Source organism: Balaenoptera physalus (genome assembly GCF_965194825.1).
Source record: "Balaenoptera physalus genome assembly, chromosome: 8".
Classification (NCBI taxonomy): Eukaryota; Metazoa; Chordata; class Mammalia; order Artiodactyla; family Balaenopteridae; genus Balaenoptera; species Balaenoptera physalus.
In genome coordinates, this window is record NC_138887.1 from 5,805,514 (window position 1) to 5,828,275 (window position 22,762).

General features: G+C 38.4%; 1 protein-coding gene across 3 annotated transcripts in view; it reads left to right on the top strand.

Moving 5' to 3' along the window:
* The window catches only part of VSTM2A (V-set and transmembrane domain containing 2A), a 28,220-nt gene extending 7,394 nt beyond the window's left edge, over positions 1–20,826 (top strand). The window contains exons 3-5 of one of the 3 annotated variants that reach the window (XM_082473273.1): positions 632–682; positions 3,471–3,807; positions 19,343–19,458. In XM_082473273.1, coding sequence (XP_082329399.1) covers positions 632–682; positions 3,471–3,807; positions 19,343–19,419 — 465 coding nt within the window. In that variant the 3' untranslated portion in view covers positions 19,420–19,458. The other 2 variants (XM_082473272.1, XM_082473274.1) reach the window with 2 other exon arrangements.
* Positions 20,827–22,762: the final 1,936 nt, after the last annotated feature.

Sequence of the window (22,762 nt, forward strand, 5' to 3'; positions counted from 1 at the left end):
GGAGGGGAAGTGGAGGGGGAGAGAGGGAGGTGGGGGGAGACGGAGGACGGAGAGAGAGGGAGGAAAGGGTGACAGGGGAGAAGGGGATGGGGACTGACGGAGGGACCCGAGGCGACCCAAGTGGAGAGGGGGCGGGGAGGGGTGGGGAACAGAGCAGGAGCGGAGGGGCGGGGAAAGCAGGGTCTGAACGGAGGTGCACACAGTTCTGCAGAAGAGGCGGCGGCCGTGCGGGGGCGAGAGGAAGCCTGTAGAAGGGACCGCAGGAAGGGGACGCGGGCCGGGGACGACGCAAAGTCCCGTCCCGCAGACGGGCGCGCCCCGGGGGCCTGACCCGAACGCAGCCCCCGAGTTCCCGGGTGCCCCCGATTCCCCACCCTCCGGAATCCCAGCCTCCGCGGTCCACCCCCCGCCCCCGGAATCCCCAGTCTCCGGAGTCCCTAATTCTCCCGCTCCCCGAGCCCCGCCCCCCAGTCCCCACCCTCCGGAGCCCCTAATCCCCGCTCCCGAGTCCCCGAGCCCGGCCCCCGGGCGGCGCGGGGCAGCGCCCCCCCGCTAGGTTTGCACGGCCGAGGACTCAGGCCGGGGCCCGTCTAAGCGTCCGTTTCCATCCCCCGTCCTCCCCCCCCCGCAGGCGGAGCTGCTGCCATACCGGGACCCGGACGGCGACGGGACCAAGATCAGCGTGAGTGTCACCGCGACGGCTGCCCTCGGGCCCGTGGGCACCAGTTAGGGAATTTCAGGTTTTCAAAAGCCTATTAACTTACTGCCCCTGAAACAGGCAACTTGCATACGCAGGACGAGAGCCCGCTGTCTGTGTCGTGTCTTACCTCACTGGATACATACACACTGAAGCAGAGTTCATACAGTAAAATTATTTATCTTAATGATGTAGATATTTGAACAATTACTAGGGAGTCATTTTGCCACCCAGAGAAGTGTGTGAGACTTTATTCTTGCTCTTACTAACAGTTACGTAACTGTTAAAGGGCTGCGATGCTAATAATATCCGTTCAAAATTATACCAGTAATTGTCCTTCAATAGCAAGTAAAACACTAACGGTACGAAAATCTTCCCAGGCTGAAAAAAATTAGAGCATCCAACAGAGTGTTGAAGTTGTAATGAAAACATCTCAACTTCAACGTCATTCATAATGCATGCAACGTATTTCTAATGCCAATGCTCAAAATCATATAAATGTAAATATAAAACCAAAAGCCAATATAAATATAAAAACATTATTGGAGGAGGTTAACCTGTTGATAATACAGAGTTGTATTTCTACTCTACTGGTTATTACTTTTCATAATTGTGAGTGAAATTAGAAAAAAATCTTTTTTTTACTACACCTCAGATGAAGCCATCTAGAATCATACTGTACAACTGCTCAGCTTGCTGATAATTAGTAAGCAAGTTACCATTACTAGAAATAATATATGTCTAAAGAATCTAAAATTCCAATGACCCACATTTTAAAAAGAAATTTATTCTGAGGCTATTACAACTAAAAGTGTAAAAATGTATTGTACTAATAAAATCAGATTCTCTAATCTAAATGTATAATCTCAACATGGAAGAAAATATCAAACAAAAATAAGATACAAACCAGAAACTCCAGTTTCTATTCATAAACTCATGGACTTTTTAGAATCTTTCAATTCAATTATTCTTATATCACAGAAACTGTTGCTTTCTGACAGTGCTAGAAAAGCTTTATTGGTAAGATCCATTATTAACGATGTTTTTCTTAAATATTTCATTTTTCATATACACATACAATTAGATAGATTGTTTATTTCCTATTCATCTTTCATCCTTCACCCATACGCCAACCCTCCAAAGACCAGTGGTGGAGCAGCCTTACACATCTTGAGCTAGGGAAGCATGCAATCAGATGCGTAGCCATGCGCACAACTGCTAACAGTATTATCTATGCCCAGAGTTCATATAATCTAGTAAACTGGAAAGAGTTCTAGACACAAACTGAGGTAGAAAGCAGTGTGTTCCCAGTTTATCCGCTGTGTGACTTTGAACATATGTCCTAAACCAGCAGTTAATTTGAATTCTCAGGAGACCTTTCACAAAATACTGATATGAGCTTTGCCCCCCAGAGATGCACACAGTGTTTCTGCATTAATCCAAATGAGAGCATTTTCTAAACCTCCTCAGATGATTCTAGTGGGCAGTCAGTGTTGAAAATCACTGACCCAAACCCCCTAAGCCTCAGTTTACTATACTGTAAAGTGGGATAATAATAATATAAGCACTCTGACTACCCCAAACTTTATCAGGAGACCCAGCTGAAAATATATTTGAAACTATCGATTCCCTTATTTTTACAGTATTAGTAATAGTCATATGTAATTTTTCATACACATAAATGCATACTTATGGTTCAGATGTTGGAAACTATTTGTATATACAACTCTATATGTAAAAGCCAGGTGAACACGTCCCAAATTTTCTTAATTACTTATGGCTATTTGAAAGTGTGAGGGCCAGTAGAGAAATAACTTTATGCCTTCCTCACTTCTTTTCTTATCTTTTGAGATTATCCAAATCCTTAAATCTTGAATGTCTTATGAAGTCCATCATTCTGTCAATCGTGGTTTATATATGATGTATATCAAATCTAGTTGTTCTGATAAAGATGCTTATAGATATATATATCTATTACACATTATAGAATTTTATATATTATACATAACCTTATATATAATCTTGCTGTTAATCTGGCATATAAATTATTGGTAGAAACGAGAGTCAATTTCTATTTTGAAAATCAAAGCAGTGTTTAACTGATGGCATCTCAAGTTCCAGTAGCACACAGACCCTATGGTAGCAGGGGGTATGTACTCGGAGCCATAGGATTTCAGGTGACATTAATCTGCTCCCTAAATCATGCCACCCCATGACTATAGGTCAGACTGCACCAACAATTTGAGGAAAACACATTACTGTCCAAGTCTATTTTGTCAGCCCCTTTAGTAATCATCCCAAAGTGGGGATAAAAGCACATTCTCACTTCAACTCAGTCGTGACCAACAACATGTCTTTGTGATCTTTCAAGAGCGGTCGCCAGCAGTGAAGAAGTGAGAGAGGCTGTGTAAACTACACACTCAGCCTCATTAGGGCGTGCTTCATTCAGCTGAGCTCACCAAGCAGAGGCCAGTCCCATGATGGGAACATGGCAGAGCTGGTCCCACAGCCTGGGAAATGGGAACCACGTGGCTAATGGAATTTGACCCAGCTGGACTGAGCTAATATCTCCATGATCTTGTGAATCCAGGTGTTAGTAGAATAGGATAAATAAGATCTTCCGATTTGGCTGCTGAGAAAATAAAACGCTTTCAGCCTATGGCTGTGAGGCCAATGAGACCCTTTAATTTTCCAGCATTAGCAAGCTCGGGACAAGGTACTGGAACGCAGTCTCTTGATGTAGCACTTTATATTTTTACTTGCAATTTTTCAGACAGTGAAAGTCCAAGGCAATGACATCTCTCACAAGCTCCAGATTTCCAAAGTGAGGAAAAAGGATGAAGGTGTATATGAATGCAGGGTGACCGACGCCAATTACGGAGAGCTTCAGGAACACAAAGCCCAGGCCTACCTAAAAGTCAACGCCAACAGCCATGCTCGGAGGATGCAGGCCTTCGAGGCCTCGCCCATGTGGCTGCAGGATGCGAAGCCTCGCAGGAACGTCTCGGCGGCCGCTCCCGGCAGCACGCACGGCTCTGCCAGCCAGCGAGTGCTCTCCACTTCCAGCCCTCAAGCGGTAGCCAAAATCCCCAAACAAAGTCCACAATCAGGTATGGAAACCCATTTTACCCCTCACAAACCCTCCACAGGAGGATGTAGACAGAGTAGACAGATTTATGTAGGACGGTTTTAAAATTGGAGACCTAGTTCAGTTGAAATGAGGATGAGCTATGAGAGCCAGGGAGGCTGGCCTTCCCAGAGGATGTGAATTGCCCATTAGGCGTTGGCAGTGCCTCATGTCCAAGGGATCTGAGAGCTGGACTTCTTTTCCTTCTGTGTTTCCACATTATAAGCACAATAAATCATGTAATGTTTGGTTGCATTATAAATGCATGTTTATTTTCTCTACAGATTTATGTATCGATAATGGCCCAAATTAAGAGACTTTCACTTAATCAACATGTAAATGAAAGAGACACACCACATTTTCAGGGACCCGTAGCCTTAAGCAGGACCAGTCTCCAAGGGCTTCTGATTTTGAAGGAGAAACTTCAGCTGCTTGTGATGAAAGTGATGATGATAATGGGAGGAAATGAGGGGGGTGGGGGTGAAAGGCAGAAAGCGGTGCAGAGATAAGGCAGCCCCTATCAGTGTGGCTCCGATGCCAATTTAGAAGCTTAGTCAAGCTTAGTCACACGTTTCCTAAGTCAGCTGTGCAAGTTAAAGCTGCTCTGAATAGCATTGATTTATGCGCTCATTCAGCCAATGGAAACTCATTGAAGTTTTAACCTTGGGATAGGCAGTACCTTACACCACCCCAGACTGTTCTGTATTTCGCTCACACACTTGACGTAATATGATAGGATGAAGGGAGCATAAAATCTTTAATTTCTCATTTTTAAGTTTTTCCCTTTATATTTTATCGTTGAAGAATTATTGATACTACTGTTGATAATAGAAAATTCTATTGCTACCATTCAAATTCTTTTTAGCCATTACATTTAAAAAATCTCATCATTTTATCAGGATGATATTTATATATATATATATATATAAATATATATTTAAATCTTTATATATTTACATTTATATGGAGAAATATGTATATGTATATATATCTTTAAATCCTTATTTGTAAACAACCCTTTTAAAATAATGTGTGCCGCCCTAGGTTCCTCCTTAGGCTTCATGTGCTAATGGAGATGATTTGTCCTGAGCTTAACTCAGGGTCTCTGTGAGCTTGTCCTGCCTTTAAATGTAGGTGAGCAGCTCTCCCAGCTTGCCTTGGTCATGGCAACTTATGTCAGTCTGATGACTAGACAGCTTAGCCTCTCTGAAGCCAAATTTGTGTGACTTTGCCTTATTTTCCTCTTTATCATCTCTTTGATATCCCAAAGTAAAGAAAAAAACCATAGCTAGAATATGTGTGTATATATATTCACACACACATATATATATATATATATATATATATACACACCTATATATATATATATATACACACACACACACACCTAATGGTTATAATTTTTGTAGCCATTATTTGATAAAGATTTTATATCTTTGGAGACGTTGCCCTCCTCCCTTTCATACCATCAAAAGAAGAAGCTAGACACTATATGCAAAATGACAGAGTACCCTCAGCCGACAGTTTACAACCTAATTGGTGAGGACGCCACATCATGGAATTGAAATTATTAGCCTACATAGACGATTCCAAGCCAGAAATCATAAATCCATTCTGTGGAATCAGACAGACAGATTACCTATCCCAAGTGAAGGATTCCAAGCGTAGAATGAAATGTTCTATTTCTAAACTCTTTACGTTTTGGATTGAATAACCTACTCTAAGAAGATCCATTTTACTTTAGTCTCTTTCTTAGAATTGTGACTGGCGCTAAGTGGTAGACTCTACACATCTTCTAACAATTTTCAAGTAAAAATCACTGCTCATTTTCCACCCCATCACCAGCCTCACTCATTGCTTGTCCTAGAGGAAGAGTGAAAGGAGACAGGGGGTGCTGACTCATGGAAGCCCATATCCATTCAAAGTCATTTCCACTAAACATTATCTGCTATAGCAAAGATTAATCGGAAATACATCAACATTTTTCACTTCTGTTTTTTTCTACCGGTGAATACTGGAAAATATTTTATATACATTTAACATTTTCTAGCTTCTAGTGCAGAAGCTAGGGTGGCTCAGCCACCCATTTTATTCATGTGTAAGTTTCTGTGCTTGCACAATTATTGCATAAAATACCATAATTGGGATGGATATTTATGTCATATTATATTTCCTGTAACACCCACGTCCTGATTTATAATTTCACTTTATAATTTTTCAGGTTATATTCAAATAAAGCTGATTTCAATACCCACGCTTCATTTATTCACTCATTTATTCACCCTCCATCCTTTCAAGAGTTTATATGCCAGGCACAATGACACAAAAATGGAAGACATACTTCCATTCTTCAAAGGGTTTATATTTTTTTCTATTTTCATTTGTGAGAAAACAAAGTATTTGTAAATTCCATTAACCATGCATCTTTCTTTTCTTTTTCTGTTAAAGGCAAGACATGATGAAGACACAAAAATTAAAATCTTGCCTTTACAGACCAAAAGCTATACTAGCCTTTTGTTATTTTCACTTCATACAGGGAAGGCATGTGTCAGCCGTGGTATATATGACACTGTGATACAACCTGTTACCAAAGGCTGGTCTGTCAGCCTTTTATTAGTTTCATCATAGTTTTTGACTTAGTTGACTGGACTATTTAGATTGAATACTCAACCCTTAATTCATACTTTTTTCTGTCAGAGAATTTCTGTGTCTCTATGAAGGAAAAGTATTAGCTGAAAATAACTCTGTAGGTATACACATATATGATGTTCAGATTGTCATAGAATTACCCAGTTTTCCTAAAGCAGAAATTTACATGAAAAAAAGATGGAACAATAGTCTATTACCATCTACATATCACAAGATAAAGAAAAGATTTAACTATCATTCAATATAGCTACTTTTCCCAGATATTTTTCCAAAAGCTAGTGAGCATGTGACTATCCCTTCGGGCTGTATCTTTATGATATCTCTTTTTAAATTCTTTTACTTCTACCTCCAGTTGATAATCCACAATTAGAACCAAAACAATGAAGAAAAATGATAAAGCAAACAGGTCGAACTTGGCTTTTGCCAAGTTAGTTGTTTCTTAGTTGAAACTTAGTTGTTTCTTAGTTGAAACTTAGTTGTTTCTTTTCTCCAGCTCTTTGTCTGTACCCATAACTGACACTGAAGAGTGTCCTGTAGGTGCTCTGAGGGTAACAATTCCTGATTCTAGCATGAAGTGGTTTAGTTCCCCCTGCACAGAGAACAGATCCCCAAATACCTCAATAAACTACACCGTTCTCTACTTGTTTCTTCCTGTCTCATGGAGAACATCTACTCCTTACAGAAGCCAAACATCCCCTCCATTCACCACCACCCCACTGCCCTTCCCTTGTTCCCCCCATCTACGTTCCCTTCTATGGGTCTTCTCCCCCAACCCCGGCCAACAGGCCAACAAATCTGTGACTACAGCCCAGCCCCGCCCCCCGAAGGTCACACCTCCGCCCTCCCTCCGCACCCCTGGACCTCCCGTCTCCCCTTCCCGCGTCCCGAGTCCTGGGGGGCGGCGGGGGGCGGGGGGAAGCTCTCCAGTCGCTGGTCTCCTAAACTCCCCTCTGGCCCCTGCTTGTTGGCCGTTAGTGTTCCCCTCTCTTTGTGGGCTTCTCCTCCTAAATTCTTCTCTTAAATGTAGCTCTTTTCCCATTCTCAACGCCCTGATCTCATCCGTTTCTGTGGTTTCGACCGCTAACGTTTCCTTAGAAAACTTATCAGTTGATATTCCGATGCTGATTTCCCTCTCGATGCTGATTTCTCTCTGGAGAGCCGGACGAAAGCACCCCGTTGTCCCCGTCGTGCTCCCCATGTCTGTCCCACGAGCACAGTGCAGTGCAGAGCAGAGCCCCTGCATGTTGTTGACACCAGCCATTGACGCGTGGCGCCTCTTGTTCCCCCCAACCCCGAGCCTGGGCTGGCCTGTGACCACTGTGACAGTGAGATGGGAAGGAGACACGTTGCTGACTGAAGCCAGCCTTTGACTTCAGCCCCAGCTGACTGCCCCACCCCAGACTCCTGAGAGATAATAATAAATTGTTGTTTTAAGGCACTAGGTTTTAGGGTGGCTTGTTTTACAGCAATAAATATTCAGGTCAGGCCCCTAAACTCAAATATTCAGAATCAAATTTACTATCTTAGCTTTCTCATCCAAAAGGAAATGTTCTTCCTCCTATTGTCTTAGAATTGCCTGTTTCCTCATTCAGGTCCCCACAGCAGTTTGTTTACACTTACTTTGAAGCCCTCCTTGGGTCTTATAGTAATTTTTCCCTGGGGCTTTTCTCCTTTTAATGCTGGAAGTCCCACTTTCTGGGAAGCCTGACCCTCAGGCAAAACAGGGTAGGTGATCGCCCTAAAGATAAGCTCTTGGCTGCAAAGATCACCACTTCCTTTTGCATTCCTCTTAAGTGCCTAGAACATGTGGAGCTCACGTGTGGCAAGAAAAGGAAAAGAGAGAGGGCCAGTATGTCTCTGCTTTTATCTTCTTTTTCTTATAATTATATTTGCATAAATAGATAATATTGCCACTATTGCAAAAATGATCAAGACTCCTAAACAGTGTTTCTCGAAGTGCAGATGTCCTGTGCCAGCTTACCAGAGAGCTTGTTAAAAATTCATATCCCAGGACAAATTTCTGAGTCTAGAAGCAGAAATATGCATTTTTATGTGCAGTAAATTATGAGAATCATTATCTCTAATGAGTTCTTATGGCTGAGAGAAAAAATTTTTTTATTATTTACTATGAGATGTGTGTGCATGTGTGTGATGCTACAAAATACACTATTAGAATCTGGTCTTTTGCTATTATTTTTTCCAGTAATGTGATGGACTTTTGTGAAACTTTTCTTCACTCCTGTGATCAACAGCTGGCACTCATAAGAAAATTGGCCATGGTTAAGGTGTAGTTATGTTTCCACGTGTAGTCGCTCAGCAGGAATATTGACTCTCTGAACTCAGAAATATGATGATTGTGTTTTCAACATGATGTGAACCTGAGCATTCAGAGGCAGCTGCTGCTACAGCTGCTAGAAGCCAAGGGCTCCGGAAGCTCCTCTGTGGCTGGCTGACAAACATGGCAGCTTTCCAAAAGTGGCCAAAGTTAGCAAGAAAGATCTTACAGCAGATTTCAGAGCTGGTGAGGGGAGGGAGATAAGAGGCTGAGTGTCTTGCAGGAAATTATTTTCCTGATTTAAAACATGAGGAAATGGTGCACGGCATCCAGGTGGAGAGCCACTTGTATAATCCAGACCTCAGTGTTGATTTTGGTTTAAATGATCCAACTTGGCTGTTTACACAGGCTAAATTAATTTGATCATTGTAATTCTATCAGTTAAATGACTGCTATGTAAATCAAGCATCTATGAATAAGGTGAAAAATAGATTTGAGGCAATGCTTTGGATAATACAGGCTAAGGAATCTGCTAGAGCTATGTTTGAACCGGAATTATGTAGATTAGGAGTCTATACTTGCTAAATTCTCCTGCAAGCTGTATTTAACTCATTGAAATTCAGTAACTGGCTGGGTCTGTAAAACCAAGGCTCCGCTGTGTGCCAGAGGGGTTTTTCAATGCGTGGCCACCTTAGGGTTCCTTCAGGTTCGTTTGTGATTACTAGGAGCTCTGTGACGGAGGAGCCATGAAGCAGAATTTGCCAGTGTTTTAAGGTCTTGTCTCGAATGACTTCGCGATCCTTGAGATTTCAGGAAGCTTCCAGGGGAGCAGTTTTCTGGGTAGATGACCAACGGGTTGAGAAGTTGCTGCAAAGACCTCACTCTGTTGGTTAACATAACAAGAATCCTCCAAGAGGAAAGAAAGGCAAAGGCTCCTTCTCCCAAGGAACACTGCTGCCACCTATAGGCTGACACAGGTGCATTCATTTCAGCTACCAAGGAGCAGAAATCCACTGGAAGATGCTCCTTTGACCTTCAGGGGCCTCTCACCAGTAGAGGGGGTGGGCACAATGGTTAAGGAGAGAGAACTGTTCACACCTCATGGCCATCACACAGAGCTGCGTGTACTTCCAAGTCCTCATTTATTAAATGGAAACTGTCGTATGATTCTCACAGAGTTTTGAGGATTAAATGAAATTACATACATAGAGAGCATGACACTGATCAACTCTCGATAAGTGACAACTAGTTGCTCTATTAATACGACTATTATTGCATGTGCTTATATACTATTATTAGCAGCAGCAATGAAATGATGAGAGTAAATGGTCCCCACCACCTGGCTCTACTGTGGCGAATATTTTCCTGGTTGGCTGTGTGTAGGTGACTGAGTTAAAGAAAGGAGACTGGGTCTTCATTCCTGACTTATGTTTTATTGTTCATAATTTCAGAGCTTCCTTTTTTCCTTCTGTCACAATGATGTTAATTGATGATAAATTGTCCCCTACATAACATAACTACATACCATACTAGCCACCAGCTGTCTTGCCTAAGGCTGCAACTAGATGGTTAACTTTATTGGTAAAAAATAATAAAATTCCAAAGGATTTTTAGGACTCTGAACTGTGTGACCTGAATAAAGAATGGGTCTTAGGAAGCTGAAGTTATACACACTGGCTGCTACCGTAATTAAATTCAAGCTTTCCAAAAAGACCCTTGGAATTTCTTAAATCACAAAATAGTTATAGATAATATAACTGAAAATATAAACATGTGAGAATATAAACATGTGAGAATATTATTAAAAGCTTTAAAAAGAGAGAAAAACAAAATGCATTTAGAACCTTTTACAAAGAATGGCATAGTTTGTGGTAGTAGATAGATACAGATTTGACTCCTAGATTCACTCTCTACCAGCTCGTTTGTTGAGTGAGCTGCACACAGAATCTCTTGGAGCCTCAGAGTCTTTATATGTAAAACTGAGGCAGTGACACATGTGCTCCAAGGGTCATGTTAGCATTAAGTGACATGATGTATTTTAAATGTCTAGCAGAGTAAACCTGGCACGTGAGTGAGCTTGGCCCTTATTAGTTCTCTTCCCCTTTACCTACCAGATATTAAAGTATATTATCAAATAACCATGAGTTAAGAGGGCCATAAAGGAACAGAAATATGAATAGAGATGAAAGAAAATAAGAAGTGTGGAAGCTCTAAAATTGGTAAGATAAAATAATATCTGATGAATTAAAAATGTAATAACTAAGGGAGGATTTATTCAATTAATAAATAACAAGTAGATATTATTACAATTTATGATACATATCCAAATGAATGTCGATTAATTAAAGAGCTGACCAGTAAAGAAATATTCGACATAGGAAGATCAGCATGAAATCAGAGGTCTGAGACTTTGAAGATTTAAAGTTACAAAATATACAAGTGAAAATAACATTTTACTATAAATAATTTAAAACATTTGTTTGATTAAATGAAGTGTAACTAATAAATGATATAACAGACAAGGAAATATTTGTGTCTAATATTCAGGAAAAGAAGGGAAAATGTCCATTTTACAGATGCAGTGATTATATGATCCACTCCAGATGACTTAGAGATATCAGATGTGATCAAATAATATTGATAAAATCAAAGTAAAGATAAAATTAAATCAATTCTCCATATGACAGCAATAACCAAAGAGAAAATATTTGTGGCATAATATATAATCCTCAATAGTAGCAACAAGAAAAAGGTATGAAATATCTTATTTTTTAAGGCAGTAGCAAATAAGTAGTATAAAGATGAAAACCATTAGAACACTTTGTTAAGAGTTTAGGTTTGAATAAATGAGTAAATATGGTGTTTTTGTATGAACAAGCTCACCGTTATAAATACGTCAGGTTTTTCAAAAGTATTTGTAGACTTACTGCAGTCCCAGTCAAATCCCTAGTCATTTAAAAAAGTTTGACACGTATAATCTTGGCAAAGATTTTAAAAATCAACCTGTGTCAAGCTTACAGTGACTCAGGCATTCTGCTGTATCATTACTTGCAAGGTGAATGGTACTTCCCTTCTGGAGGAAAACGGGCAGGAAAGATAAGTCACAGGACTTGAGATTGTCCCTGAGATGATACTCCTGGGAGGAAATTCCAAGGAGCTCAGCAGAGAGGCAGACCCAGACCCAAGAACAGGGATGCGTATCACAGAGGTCTGCCCACAGCCGGAAGTACTCAAAGGGCCAAGAGTAGTAGGGAGGTGTCGCAGTGAACGTGACAAAGCCATACAATGAGTATTAAGCTCCTTCTAGAATCATGTTTTCCAAAATGTTTAATGAAATTAGAAAACAACCAATATATAATATAATGTGAAAAAATATAGGATACAAAAAATACAGGATACAAAACTTTAAAGTGAAAAAATAAAGAATATATAATATAATGTGAAAAAATATAGGATACAAAACTTTAAAGTGAAAAAATAAAGAATACTAAATTTTAAATCGATCTCAGGTTTGTGCATATAAAAATGACAAGAAATATATGAAAATGTCCATCAAAAGTCAAGATATCTTACTATTTTTAATTATTTGATTATTTTGTTTGTATTGATAACATCTGTACATTGATAATTTATTACTTTTGTTATAAGAAAATAATAATATTATTTTAAATTTCCCAAATTTAAAAATAGGCCAATGACAGCTCCTGAGAGAGAAAACAAACTAACAAACAAAATATATTCAACAAATAAACAAAGAAAGGCAAAGTAAAATCAAGGTGTTGTGTGATTGTGAAGCTCATGACAAAAATATACATACGTGCATGTACACGTGTGCATATGAAAATTGAAAGCACTACTATGAAAGTGATGTCCTCAGAAATTGCTAGTAGCATTGAAATTAAGAACGTTATATCTTATTTCCTGGGAGCTGGGTGGAGAATCTGACCATCAAATTATTCTTTTTGTTTTTCTAAATGTAATGGGTGTTAGCTTGGTAAATATATTGATAAAATAAATCAAGCACATAATAACGTTCATAAACAAAATGTCATGCAATCATTTCCCTCTCCATTGTGTGACTCACTGAGCCCCCAGTTTGGAGGGAGATCAAAGTGGTGAGCAGTGGTGCGGTCATTGGCAGATGATGACTGCACCATCATTTATAAATCAATACATTGCGAGATTTATAAATGACTATTATGTTTTATTTCATATGACTGCTTCAAAAAAGTCTGAGAGAGCATTTCTTCATGAATTCAGAATCCTGTCTGCATAGAAATATAGGTTACACTGTCAGTGCTTGAATTAAAGCAAATTGTAAAAGCTAGGAGCACCTCTTATCAGCTTCCTTAGGACACTGTCCCCACTAAGTGCTCTGGGTCACAGCCCCTCAGCAAAGCCATCCCACATTGGCACCACTTGTCCTCATAGTTATTCTTGAGTTGAATGTGCTTCTTTAAGCCCTCAGACAAACTCGATACTTCAACAACAGTGTCAGTGCAGCAAGGCTACACATGTGTGCAATCCCTAATATGGATTTGTGATCATTCCAACAAGGTGTGGATGAATATCTACCTTCCCATTATGAATAAAGAGTTTGATCCTTAATAATGAAAACATACCCACAGAAGGCATATTTAAACTGTGAGTAAATAGTTTCAAGCACTTTAGCAGCATTTATTTATACACCCGTAAATGGAGTGCCATTAGTGAATCATTCTTATTTATGCGTTAAAGCAGTGATTAAATATATGTAGCATTAAACTTAATTCTTGGAAAACTTTTTGTTTTTCCATGAATTTATGTTGTTCTCCCATTTTGGCAAAACCACTCATATTTCCATATATTTCTAATAGGCAGAATTGAGAAAATTTAGAGTTTTCAGGAATGAAGACTCTCCAGCTGAGATTATGATGCGAATCAGTTCGTAGCGTCAGACAGAACTGGTTCTGAGTCTCAGTGGCCGCCATGTACTCACCGAGCAAACTTAGTGTGTTATATAATCCCTCTCGGTTTCACTTCCTCAATCAGCAAAACGATCATATAGCAGTCTCCCGGGACCATGGTCAGAGGTAAAGAAATATTAGCTGCTGCTGTCCTAATCATCACCCTGTATGCACCCAAGATCAGTTCCTACTTGAATGAGTCAATTACAGTGAAAATGTGCTGTTTCGAGAGATGCACTGTGACCTTAGCAGGCCGGAGGCAGCATCATTTTTTTGCCCGTTCTTGAGTCACTGTGGAAGGTAGGAACCCTGAAAGCCTGCAGGGATTAGCTGTAAGCAAGAAAGTCTAGAACATTCTGTGGTGAATGGGGTATCACCCATGCACCTTGTCACCTAGACCCTGTGTATGTGGACAGCTGCACTTGGCTCCCTCAGCTGCAGTAAGAGGCCTGGGAACTGAATAGACATGTAAATTTGCTGACTGAAGGAAAGCAGGAAAGGAAATTTAAACAGCTGCTGCCGACATGCCTGGGCAAAGTAAAATAGGCGATTTATGTATTAGGTCAAAATGAAGCCTATTTCTTCTAAAAAATGGGTTTCTGGAAGAAATCGGCCTTGGACCCATAAGAATCTAATACAAAGATATTCTTTTCAAAAAATTATAGAATAAAATCATCCTATTATTTGACCTTTCCCCTTAAGTCATGATTTAGTATGTGCAAACCTGAATAAAAATTGCATTCAAAGCTAGCTCAGATTTTCTCACACAGCTCTTTTCATATCTTAAAGCTGGCATCTGTAATGAAAGAGAGGTAAGTCAAAGGCCTGTCCATCCCTAGAGCTGTAACGGACACTCCATTCTTTATAAGCTTAGCCTCTTCACAGGCAAGACAATTATTTGAGTGTTGCTTCTTTTATAGTTGGAAATTTTCCATTTTTAGGTTTGTTCATATGATAAGCATCACGAATATTCACTTTTACAAAATAAAGATGCTGGAGTCAGACCAGGGAGCCACAGCAGGACAGAAATTGTGTTCTTTCTCTTTTCTTGCTCCTTTTGACCCTACCTGATACTCAAACAAGAAAAGAGAAAAACCTATGAGAATCGTACTTAAATCTGTAGACAGGTGCCCTGAATTACGACTCTTCCCCATATGGAAACCAAGAGTTGTGCTCACGGAGGAAATTAACCCATCACAAAATGATCCCAGCCAAGAGAAAGAGGATATTTGAAGAGCTGGCAAGATATAGATGGGATAAATTGTGTAGTTAGTTGTCTTAACGTTCTACTTACTTCTTTGAATTAAATACCCATATCCTGTATCTTTTCTGGTGGCCAAGAGCGCTGGTTGTCTTTCTCTCCCGTCACTAATGGTTGCACTTTGAACATAAACTTAACCTTTCCTGGCCTCAGACTATAAAATTTGAATCAAAAGTTTAGAAAAGAGAAGTTCATAGAAAGAAGAGGGCATGCAGGAACAGTGGTGGAACCACCTCTCATTCAAATATTTAAATGAATTTGGAGGAACCTTCAAGATCTAAAAGACTACAATATGAAAAGTTCAAAATACTATATCATCAGACATTTGGCAAAACAAACTTTACTTATTAACGTTTAGGAAAACAAAGAAGCTGATAGTGTTTTCATATCCAATGTTTATCAGTTCAGACTTGGGGAAAAGAAGTTTTCTAATTTTTCTCTAAAGTGTGTTATAGCCAGTGCATTTTCGCTGAAAAGATAAATGTACACTTCAATAATAGCTTCACATCTTGACCTAACAGGTGTGGAGACAGTAAGGCAAGGTTGCTTGCCTCAGGGAGTTTCAGAAAGAAGCACATCCAGACTCTGAGTCGATCTGACTGCATTGCTCTTTCTTTCTTCATTTCTGTACCTTTGCTTTACTACCTATTAACCGTGTAACCTAGGGTGAGTTATTCCATACTGCTGAGTTACATTTTCCTGACCTGTATGTTTACTATACTGGGCTGATGACAGGATGAGCTAAGACAGTGTATGCATGTAACATGTATGCACATTCCCTGACATAGCAGGTACCCAATCCACTGTAGCCATTTTGCAGATTGATGTGAAGGAGAAGAGGGTGCAGCTTTGTTCAGTATGCCCAGTGTCTTCCAGCCTCATGGCTGTAGATGCAGGAAAGACATGGCAATATAGATGGAAGGTGCAAAAAGGAGCCAAGTGCTTCCATCAGGCAAGACAGATGAGGGCCAGGCAGGCTTTCCCGGCTGGAGGGCTGTGCTGAGTTAAACAAGGCAGGCGGATGGCAGTGACTCTGAGGATATGGTGATAAACTGCTCCTTCTCTACCTGATCGCTGAGGATGCCAAGGTCTCGACTCTGTGTTGTTGTGATTCATTTTTATTTTGTTTTGTTTTGTTTTTCTTTTAAGAAATCAATTGAATTTTCTGTTATTCTCTGAAATAATAATTATACATACTGAAGATCAAATATTTGAGGCTTTTTTTTTTCCTATTTCTCCTTGGCCAAACTCATTTGTCACAGACACTGTCTTGGGCCATGCCTGATGTCCACATCCCAGTGAGGGCGATGTGATGCGCTATCGCATGAAGTATAAAAAGAGCTGAAAAATGGAAGCTAAGTGTCTGTACTCATTAAACTTCTAAGAAGACTTCCTAGACTTTTCCATTTGCAAAATGGAGCAAATCCTCCCTCCCCCTACCTTACAAAGGCATGAGAAATTACACCTGAGATAGCACCGAGGAAACCTTTAAGCATAAAAACAAATGAAAGGCATCATTATTAAGTTGAAGTCACAGGACATCATGAAATCACACTCTGAGTCAGAGAGAAATCTCTAGGTTCTATTAGGCTACTCTTCATCGAGGCATGTTATCTGCACATTTTCTTCCCATAATTTAGATAATAGCATTTCCCTTTCTCCTTCACAGGGTATTTTGTGTTGGGGACAAAAGTTTAAAAACTCAAGGCATTGTTTTAAACTTTGAGAATAATAAAAAATTGCTAAAATTTCATCCTTGCCTTTAATGAGCTTATAGTGTAATCAGTGAGGTAAGATATGAATATAATGAATTACAAGTCAATGTGAGCCATGTTAAGGCCACAAGAGAGGGAAAACCAGAATACAGAGGAGGTTCAGAGGAGAGAGAGCTTACAACTAGTTGGTGGGAACAGACACAACAGAACGCAGCTATTTGAGGGCAAGAGTTGCTTAAATGCATGATCGTCTTAGGGGATAACAGGTTATCCTGCTTGGCTTGGGCATAGAGCAAAAGGAAACCAAATAAAGCAAAACAGATAACGAAACACAATGTCTGGCATACTCATGAAAACATATATATAAAATAATAATATGCAAACAATTATTATGCTCATTTTAGAAAACATCAAAGAAATAAATACCTTATTTGGGATTTCAGAAGTGAGTGGCTGCAGAGGAAATTGGAACTCAGGGCTCCTGATTGCAATCCTGAATCTCATTTCAAAACAGTAAAATGTTTCTATTTGTAAAAATGAGACGAGAGTATGACTCATGGCCAAAGTTTGCATTTTACAAAAAACATTTGCTTAATTTTCTCTAGAATAGACCATAATATGTTTGATAAATAATAATATTATATTCAGAATAGTGTACATCTGAATGAAATTGACCACGATGATTATTTGTTAAAATTACACAGGATAAATTACAGCATTTTAGATTCTCAGATTTCACTGTCAAAGTCTTTGGGATTACAAAGATAAAGGAGCACATACCCCTTCATTCCAGACATAAATAAAACCTAGAAAGAAGAGCAAAACAATCAGTGATTTGATGACAAAACAGATTTGCTTTAGAATTTACTGTGCAGGAAAAAAAAATATATTTGGCTTGACAGAAATAAATTTCATTTAATGAAAAATATGCTAGGAAATGCAGGTGCCTAGAGTGGATGAATGATTACAATCTGGAAAAAAAAAGTGGTGTGTTGCAATGGTTTATTGCATATCTGATGGCTATTCAAATTTTTAACTTTAAAATACTCTTTACAGTATATAATTGGGTTTTTTCCAGTTATACTGCTCATGTAAATTTTGTTTTAACTTGCACATACTGGACACAGTGTGATAGGAAATGTTGGGTTAGAATGACGTAGCTGTTCCCTTCGAATCTCACAGGAATGATGGGCATCTCCTGTGAAGGGTTGATTAGTCAAGAAATGAGCTGCATAATTCAGTTTCAGCAAGTTGGAGCCCATCTGCAATGTTCATGCTGAAAAGGAAACCATTATTTCACAAAATATTGTTTTTGAAGAGCAAATCATTTTCCTTGGTTTTATTGTTTTTAGCATTTTTTAAACCTTTATTCAACATCAGACATACTTTGTGTCAAGTGCTGTTATCAATTTAAGGAGCCATGTAATCATTTTCTTTCTTTCTTTTTTTTTTTTAATTGACTGAATCCCTGTCAAAGAGTCTCTCTTCAAAAGATAACAAGGGCATATATTTAATTTTGGAAAGCTCTGATGCTAGTGGTTCTACATAGATTTTATATGTTTTCCTTGCATGATCTTTGTACTTAGAGCCGCATGTGGGCTGTACCTTTACCTTTGCAATTTGAACCTTGTCACCCAGCTTGAGTGAAGCAACACTCTCCGGAGACCCACCACTAACCTCTGGGTCCTCGGTCATTAGGTTTCTGTGTTAAATACATGACTCACCTCCCAAACGAAGGCAAATCGATGGTGACACTAAAGTAACCTAACTGAAAACAGAAATATGAGTCTGCTAAACGGCCCCTTTAGAAGCCCAAATATTTACTCTACAGAGATTTTTTGAGAGCATGTGTTTTCACCACAATTTCTATCATTGCCGATGTGGACTTGAGCATGATTTAGCTGAAATATTCAAAAGATTGAATTTTCCTACCCTCACCCCCTTCAAACCTTTTTAACCTTTCTTAAATTAAAAAAAAAAAAAAAAGAAGAAAGAAAAGAAATGCTTTGAGGTCCATCCCATTTTTGTTTTCTCACTAATAAAGGTATTAAATACATCATTTGTAGCTTACTGGATAAAATATGTGAAGAAAAATGCAAAAAGACAATTTCATTCTCTCCCTTATGGAGTCTCAGAGCGCTTTCAAAAATTTCCAATTCTTGATAGCGCTAACTTTTCTTCAGATTTTAAGGATAAAAAGTTGAGAAAGATCTTCCCCTAAAAGCAGATACCCCAACGCACCCACTCCAGAACCCGTTCTCCAGGCCCTTGAGAAGGCTACTGCTCTTGGTTTGGGTTTTATCTCCTGTGGTTTTACGCTTGCAGTGGTAAAACAGGGGATGTGTTTTAGACACCCGTATAGGAACAACCAAATGACTATAGGGAATGATCCTCAAAGAATTACTTGAGGGAAAAGTATCTGGATTTGTTCCTCTAAGCGTTCCCAACTGTGGGATGGCATGGCTTGAAAACAGACAAAGCAAACGAGACCACTTCCCGGGACTGAAATACTTTGTATGTGTTGTTATTTGCAGTGCATGCCAAGACATTCATGGGCACCAGAGCCAAGCTGGCGAGCTAATTAAATATATATATGTATGTGTTTAAAACAGCCTAATAAGGAGCATTGGAAATCTTCGAGATGAGCGAATATCTTATAACTTCTTCCGCAGGTGCGAGGATAGCTACAAGCCATGGACTTTCTGTCCTGCTTCTTGTCTGTGGCTTTGTGAAGGGTGCTTTGCTTTAGTCTAAAGTGCTGACTTTTTTCCAATATCACTTTCTCTTCTTAAAGCAAAGAGCAAATCGCCTGTAAAATCTACGGAGCGGACAGCAAAGTTGACCCTAAACTCCAAGCACCACTCTGCACCCACTGTACTCTAATTACCTACACAAGGAGCACCTGCTTTCGGAAACAAACGAAGAGGCTATCTCACTTTGTTCATAACATTTTCTTGGGCAAATCATTGATCTTTTATTTCAAGAGAATTAGTGTGAAGTGATAGAACATTTTCTAATAGCAAGATCTATTTTTTTTCCTTTTCTTTCGGCTGCTCAAAGCATCATCTCACTGACTGCTCAGGGGTTGGCCTGACCGTCATCGGTATAGTGAATATTTACTACAGATACCACTGATTTCCTACTAAAAGACCCATTATCTGCAGGAAGTAAGCAGAGATCAAAAGGCTACAGAACATAAACTATCATCCAACAAAACTCCTGTCTGGGGGCAAGAACAAAATTTTCAACACTGCGAGTCAACAATGAAAACATTGTTTTAGATAAGAAATAATAAAAGAGAATTTTTTTTTTGCATTTTTCCCCTTTTCTTGGGTTTTTCTCCTTTTTCTTCATTGTAGTTCTTGTTCAATATGGCAAGTGCTGATTATGGCCAATCCCTGTCAATCCTGGGAGGTTTATATAAAAACATTTTGAGTGTTCTATATTTCAGTGCATTTTAATTCATTTTGCAATTCTTGTATATGCAAATGATAAATTCTGTAAATTGCTTATAGTATGTGTGATATAACTTCAAAGTAGATAGACTATGAGCCTCATGCAAGCTGATTTTTATCATTCTCTATATAAATATATACAAATAAGTATCTATATGTTTGGTCATCAACCAACTTTTTTTTGGTTAAAACATATGTTTTTCACTTATTCCTATATTGTGGGGATTTTGTAATGCATTGTTTCACTTCCACAGGTTTGACAGTTGCAGATGGTTTCTGTTGCCTTCTGCTTCCTTCTGGAAAATGCGTATTCAAAATCATATCGGTCTCTGATAAATGAATTAATTTTGCTGTGTGTATGCTGTGTTGAAATTTGCTATGTTCCTTCATATGTGGTGTTTATTGAGGTTTGAGGATCTTTTGACTCTGAAGAATGTAAGCTCTCTGGTTTCGACAGCCATTCCTGTATTATCATCATCATTATTGTCAAAAAGCAGTGTCGTGTCTAGAAAATTTGCCTTGGAAGTGAATATGGGGTAGGTGAAGTGGTCATCGTGAATCCCTAAATTCATGGAAGAACACTTCTTGCTGTGGCTAAAAAATGCTGCTTCCTTTGACCTTTATGAATTTTTGTAGCTTTGTCATTCTGTTATTTGCTGCTAATTATATTTTAATGTCTCCTAATTAAAAATTAAAATTTGGTTGTTGGCTAAATATAATATGCAAAAGATGACTGCAGATCCCCGACTAAAGAAAATAATGTGTTCAGTTTTCACTAGTTAAGTGAATTATAACTTTAAATATTCCATTCTTATTTTTGGCTTTATGATAATTCAGACTATTTTATTTAGAACCTGTTTTCTACTCTGGCAAAGAATGATAGACAGGACTAGCAATGTGTTCCATATACACTATGGAGTAGATACGGTTGAGATGGAAATGACCTAAGTTTTCCTTCCAGAGAGATTCTTCCATTTTCTTTCATAACAAACCAGAAGTTCATCTCTATAGGACCGTCAGCACCAAGCCTAAGGTCCTAGACTGAAGCTTGAAGGCAATGAATACCTCTGCTTTTCAAAGGTAAATGCATTGATTTTCTGCAATTCAATTATAAGCAATGTGATATTTTCATAATATCCTTGACATTATCTTCTGAGAAATAATGTTTCATGCTAAATATTTTATTGACATTTTTCTTGTTCATTTGGTTTATTATTTCAGTCTAATGAGAAAAATAAATAAAAGATTTGATTGCACTATTTTATTAACCTAGAAAAATTATTTTCTTTCAAAGTTTAATGCCTAAAACGCATGAAATAATGATAAGACACATATTATTTATTAAGTCTATCTGGACTCTAAAGATTGCATACATTCACGTATAAATAAGTATACTGATTCAAATTCAGTCAGTCTGGGAAAATCCACCATGTAATTTACTTTTACCCAAAGTTCAGGTCATGAGATTGGTCAGTTCTAAAGCAAGATAGACATGTATCTCTGTATCAGTGATGTTCACCATGCTCGCTTGTAATAAAGGACATTATGTTGGTTGGGAAGAACTCTCATTACACTCATTGTGTCAGGGTACAGAATAACAGAGATTTCTTTGTCAGTGTGCTACCAAGAGTCTGACTCGCTAACTTCTTTGAGAAAGAACATGGCATACAATCTGTTTCTCCAAACTAGAAAATTTAATGTGGAATCTTAAATATTGGAACAGAAGCTATAACAAATTAAAGAGACATCTAGTTGTTTTCACCATACATTGTCCCTCTGGGACTATTCCTTGGTGTGTAACCATAACTATAGAAACAAATAAAGATCGAAAAATAAATTATTTGACATTCTCAACCTTGATTTCCAACGTTAAATGATAAATATTTCTATAAGAGTGAGTCACAAAAAGTTCAAATTGCTTCCGTGAATTCAAGTCAAATTCTTGAGTTCTTTCGTAAAGACTTACGAACTGCTTACAAATGAAACAATGCAAATGAAATCACTTGAAGATAAAATAACAAAAATTATCTAAGGCAAGAGCTCTTAATCTGAGTTCGTAAATAGACTCAGTGGACTTCACTATCCCACTGAAACTATATGCATATTTTTGCATATGTGTATTTGTTTTATGGAGATGGTCCTTCACATTCATTGATTCTGAAAGTGACTAAATTATGACTTACTGACCTAAATGAAGAATGCTTAGATGCTTCTGAGCACGTAAAAGGTCCTACTTATTAAAATTTTGAACTAGTTTACCTTAAAGTTCTTGGAGCAAGACATATTTAGGGAAATATTATATATATATATATATATATATATATAGGCAAAGAAAACATACATTTTTAAGTACAGGAAATTTTTATTAAATTTCTCATGTATAGCATGGAATAACAGATATGGGATGATGTTCATTGAATTTTTAGAATGAATGTTAAGAGTTTAAAATATGATTTTACAAAATATACACAAGTACAATTCAAATAAATAGTCCTGGTATTGATCATGTATAAAAGACAAAATACTTAATTTAACTTAGTGGTAAATTCTATGATAAAAAATAATTAGAAAGGGCAAATGTAATCAGTCTCAGATCATACATAAACTCTGATGACTGCATCTTGGAATTAAGACTGT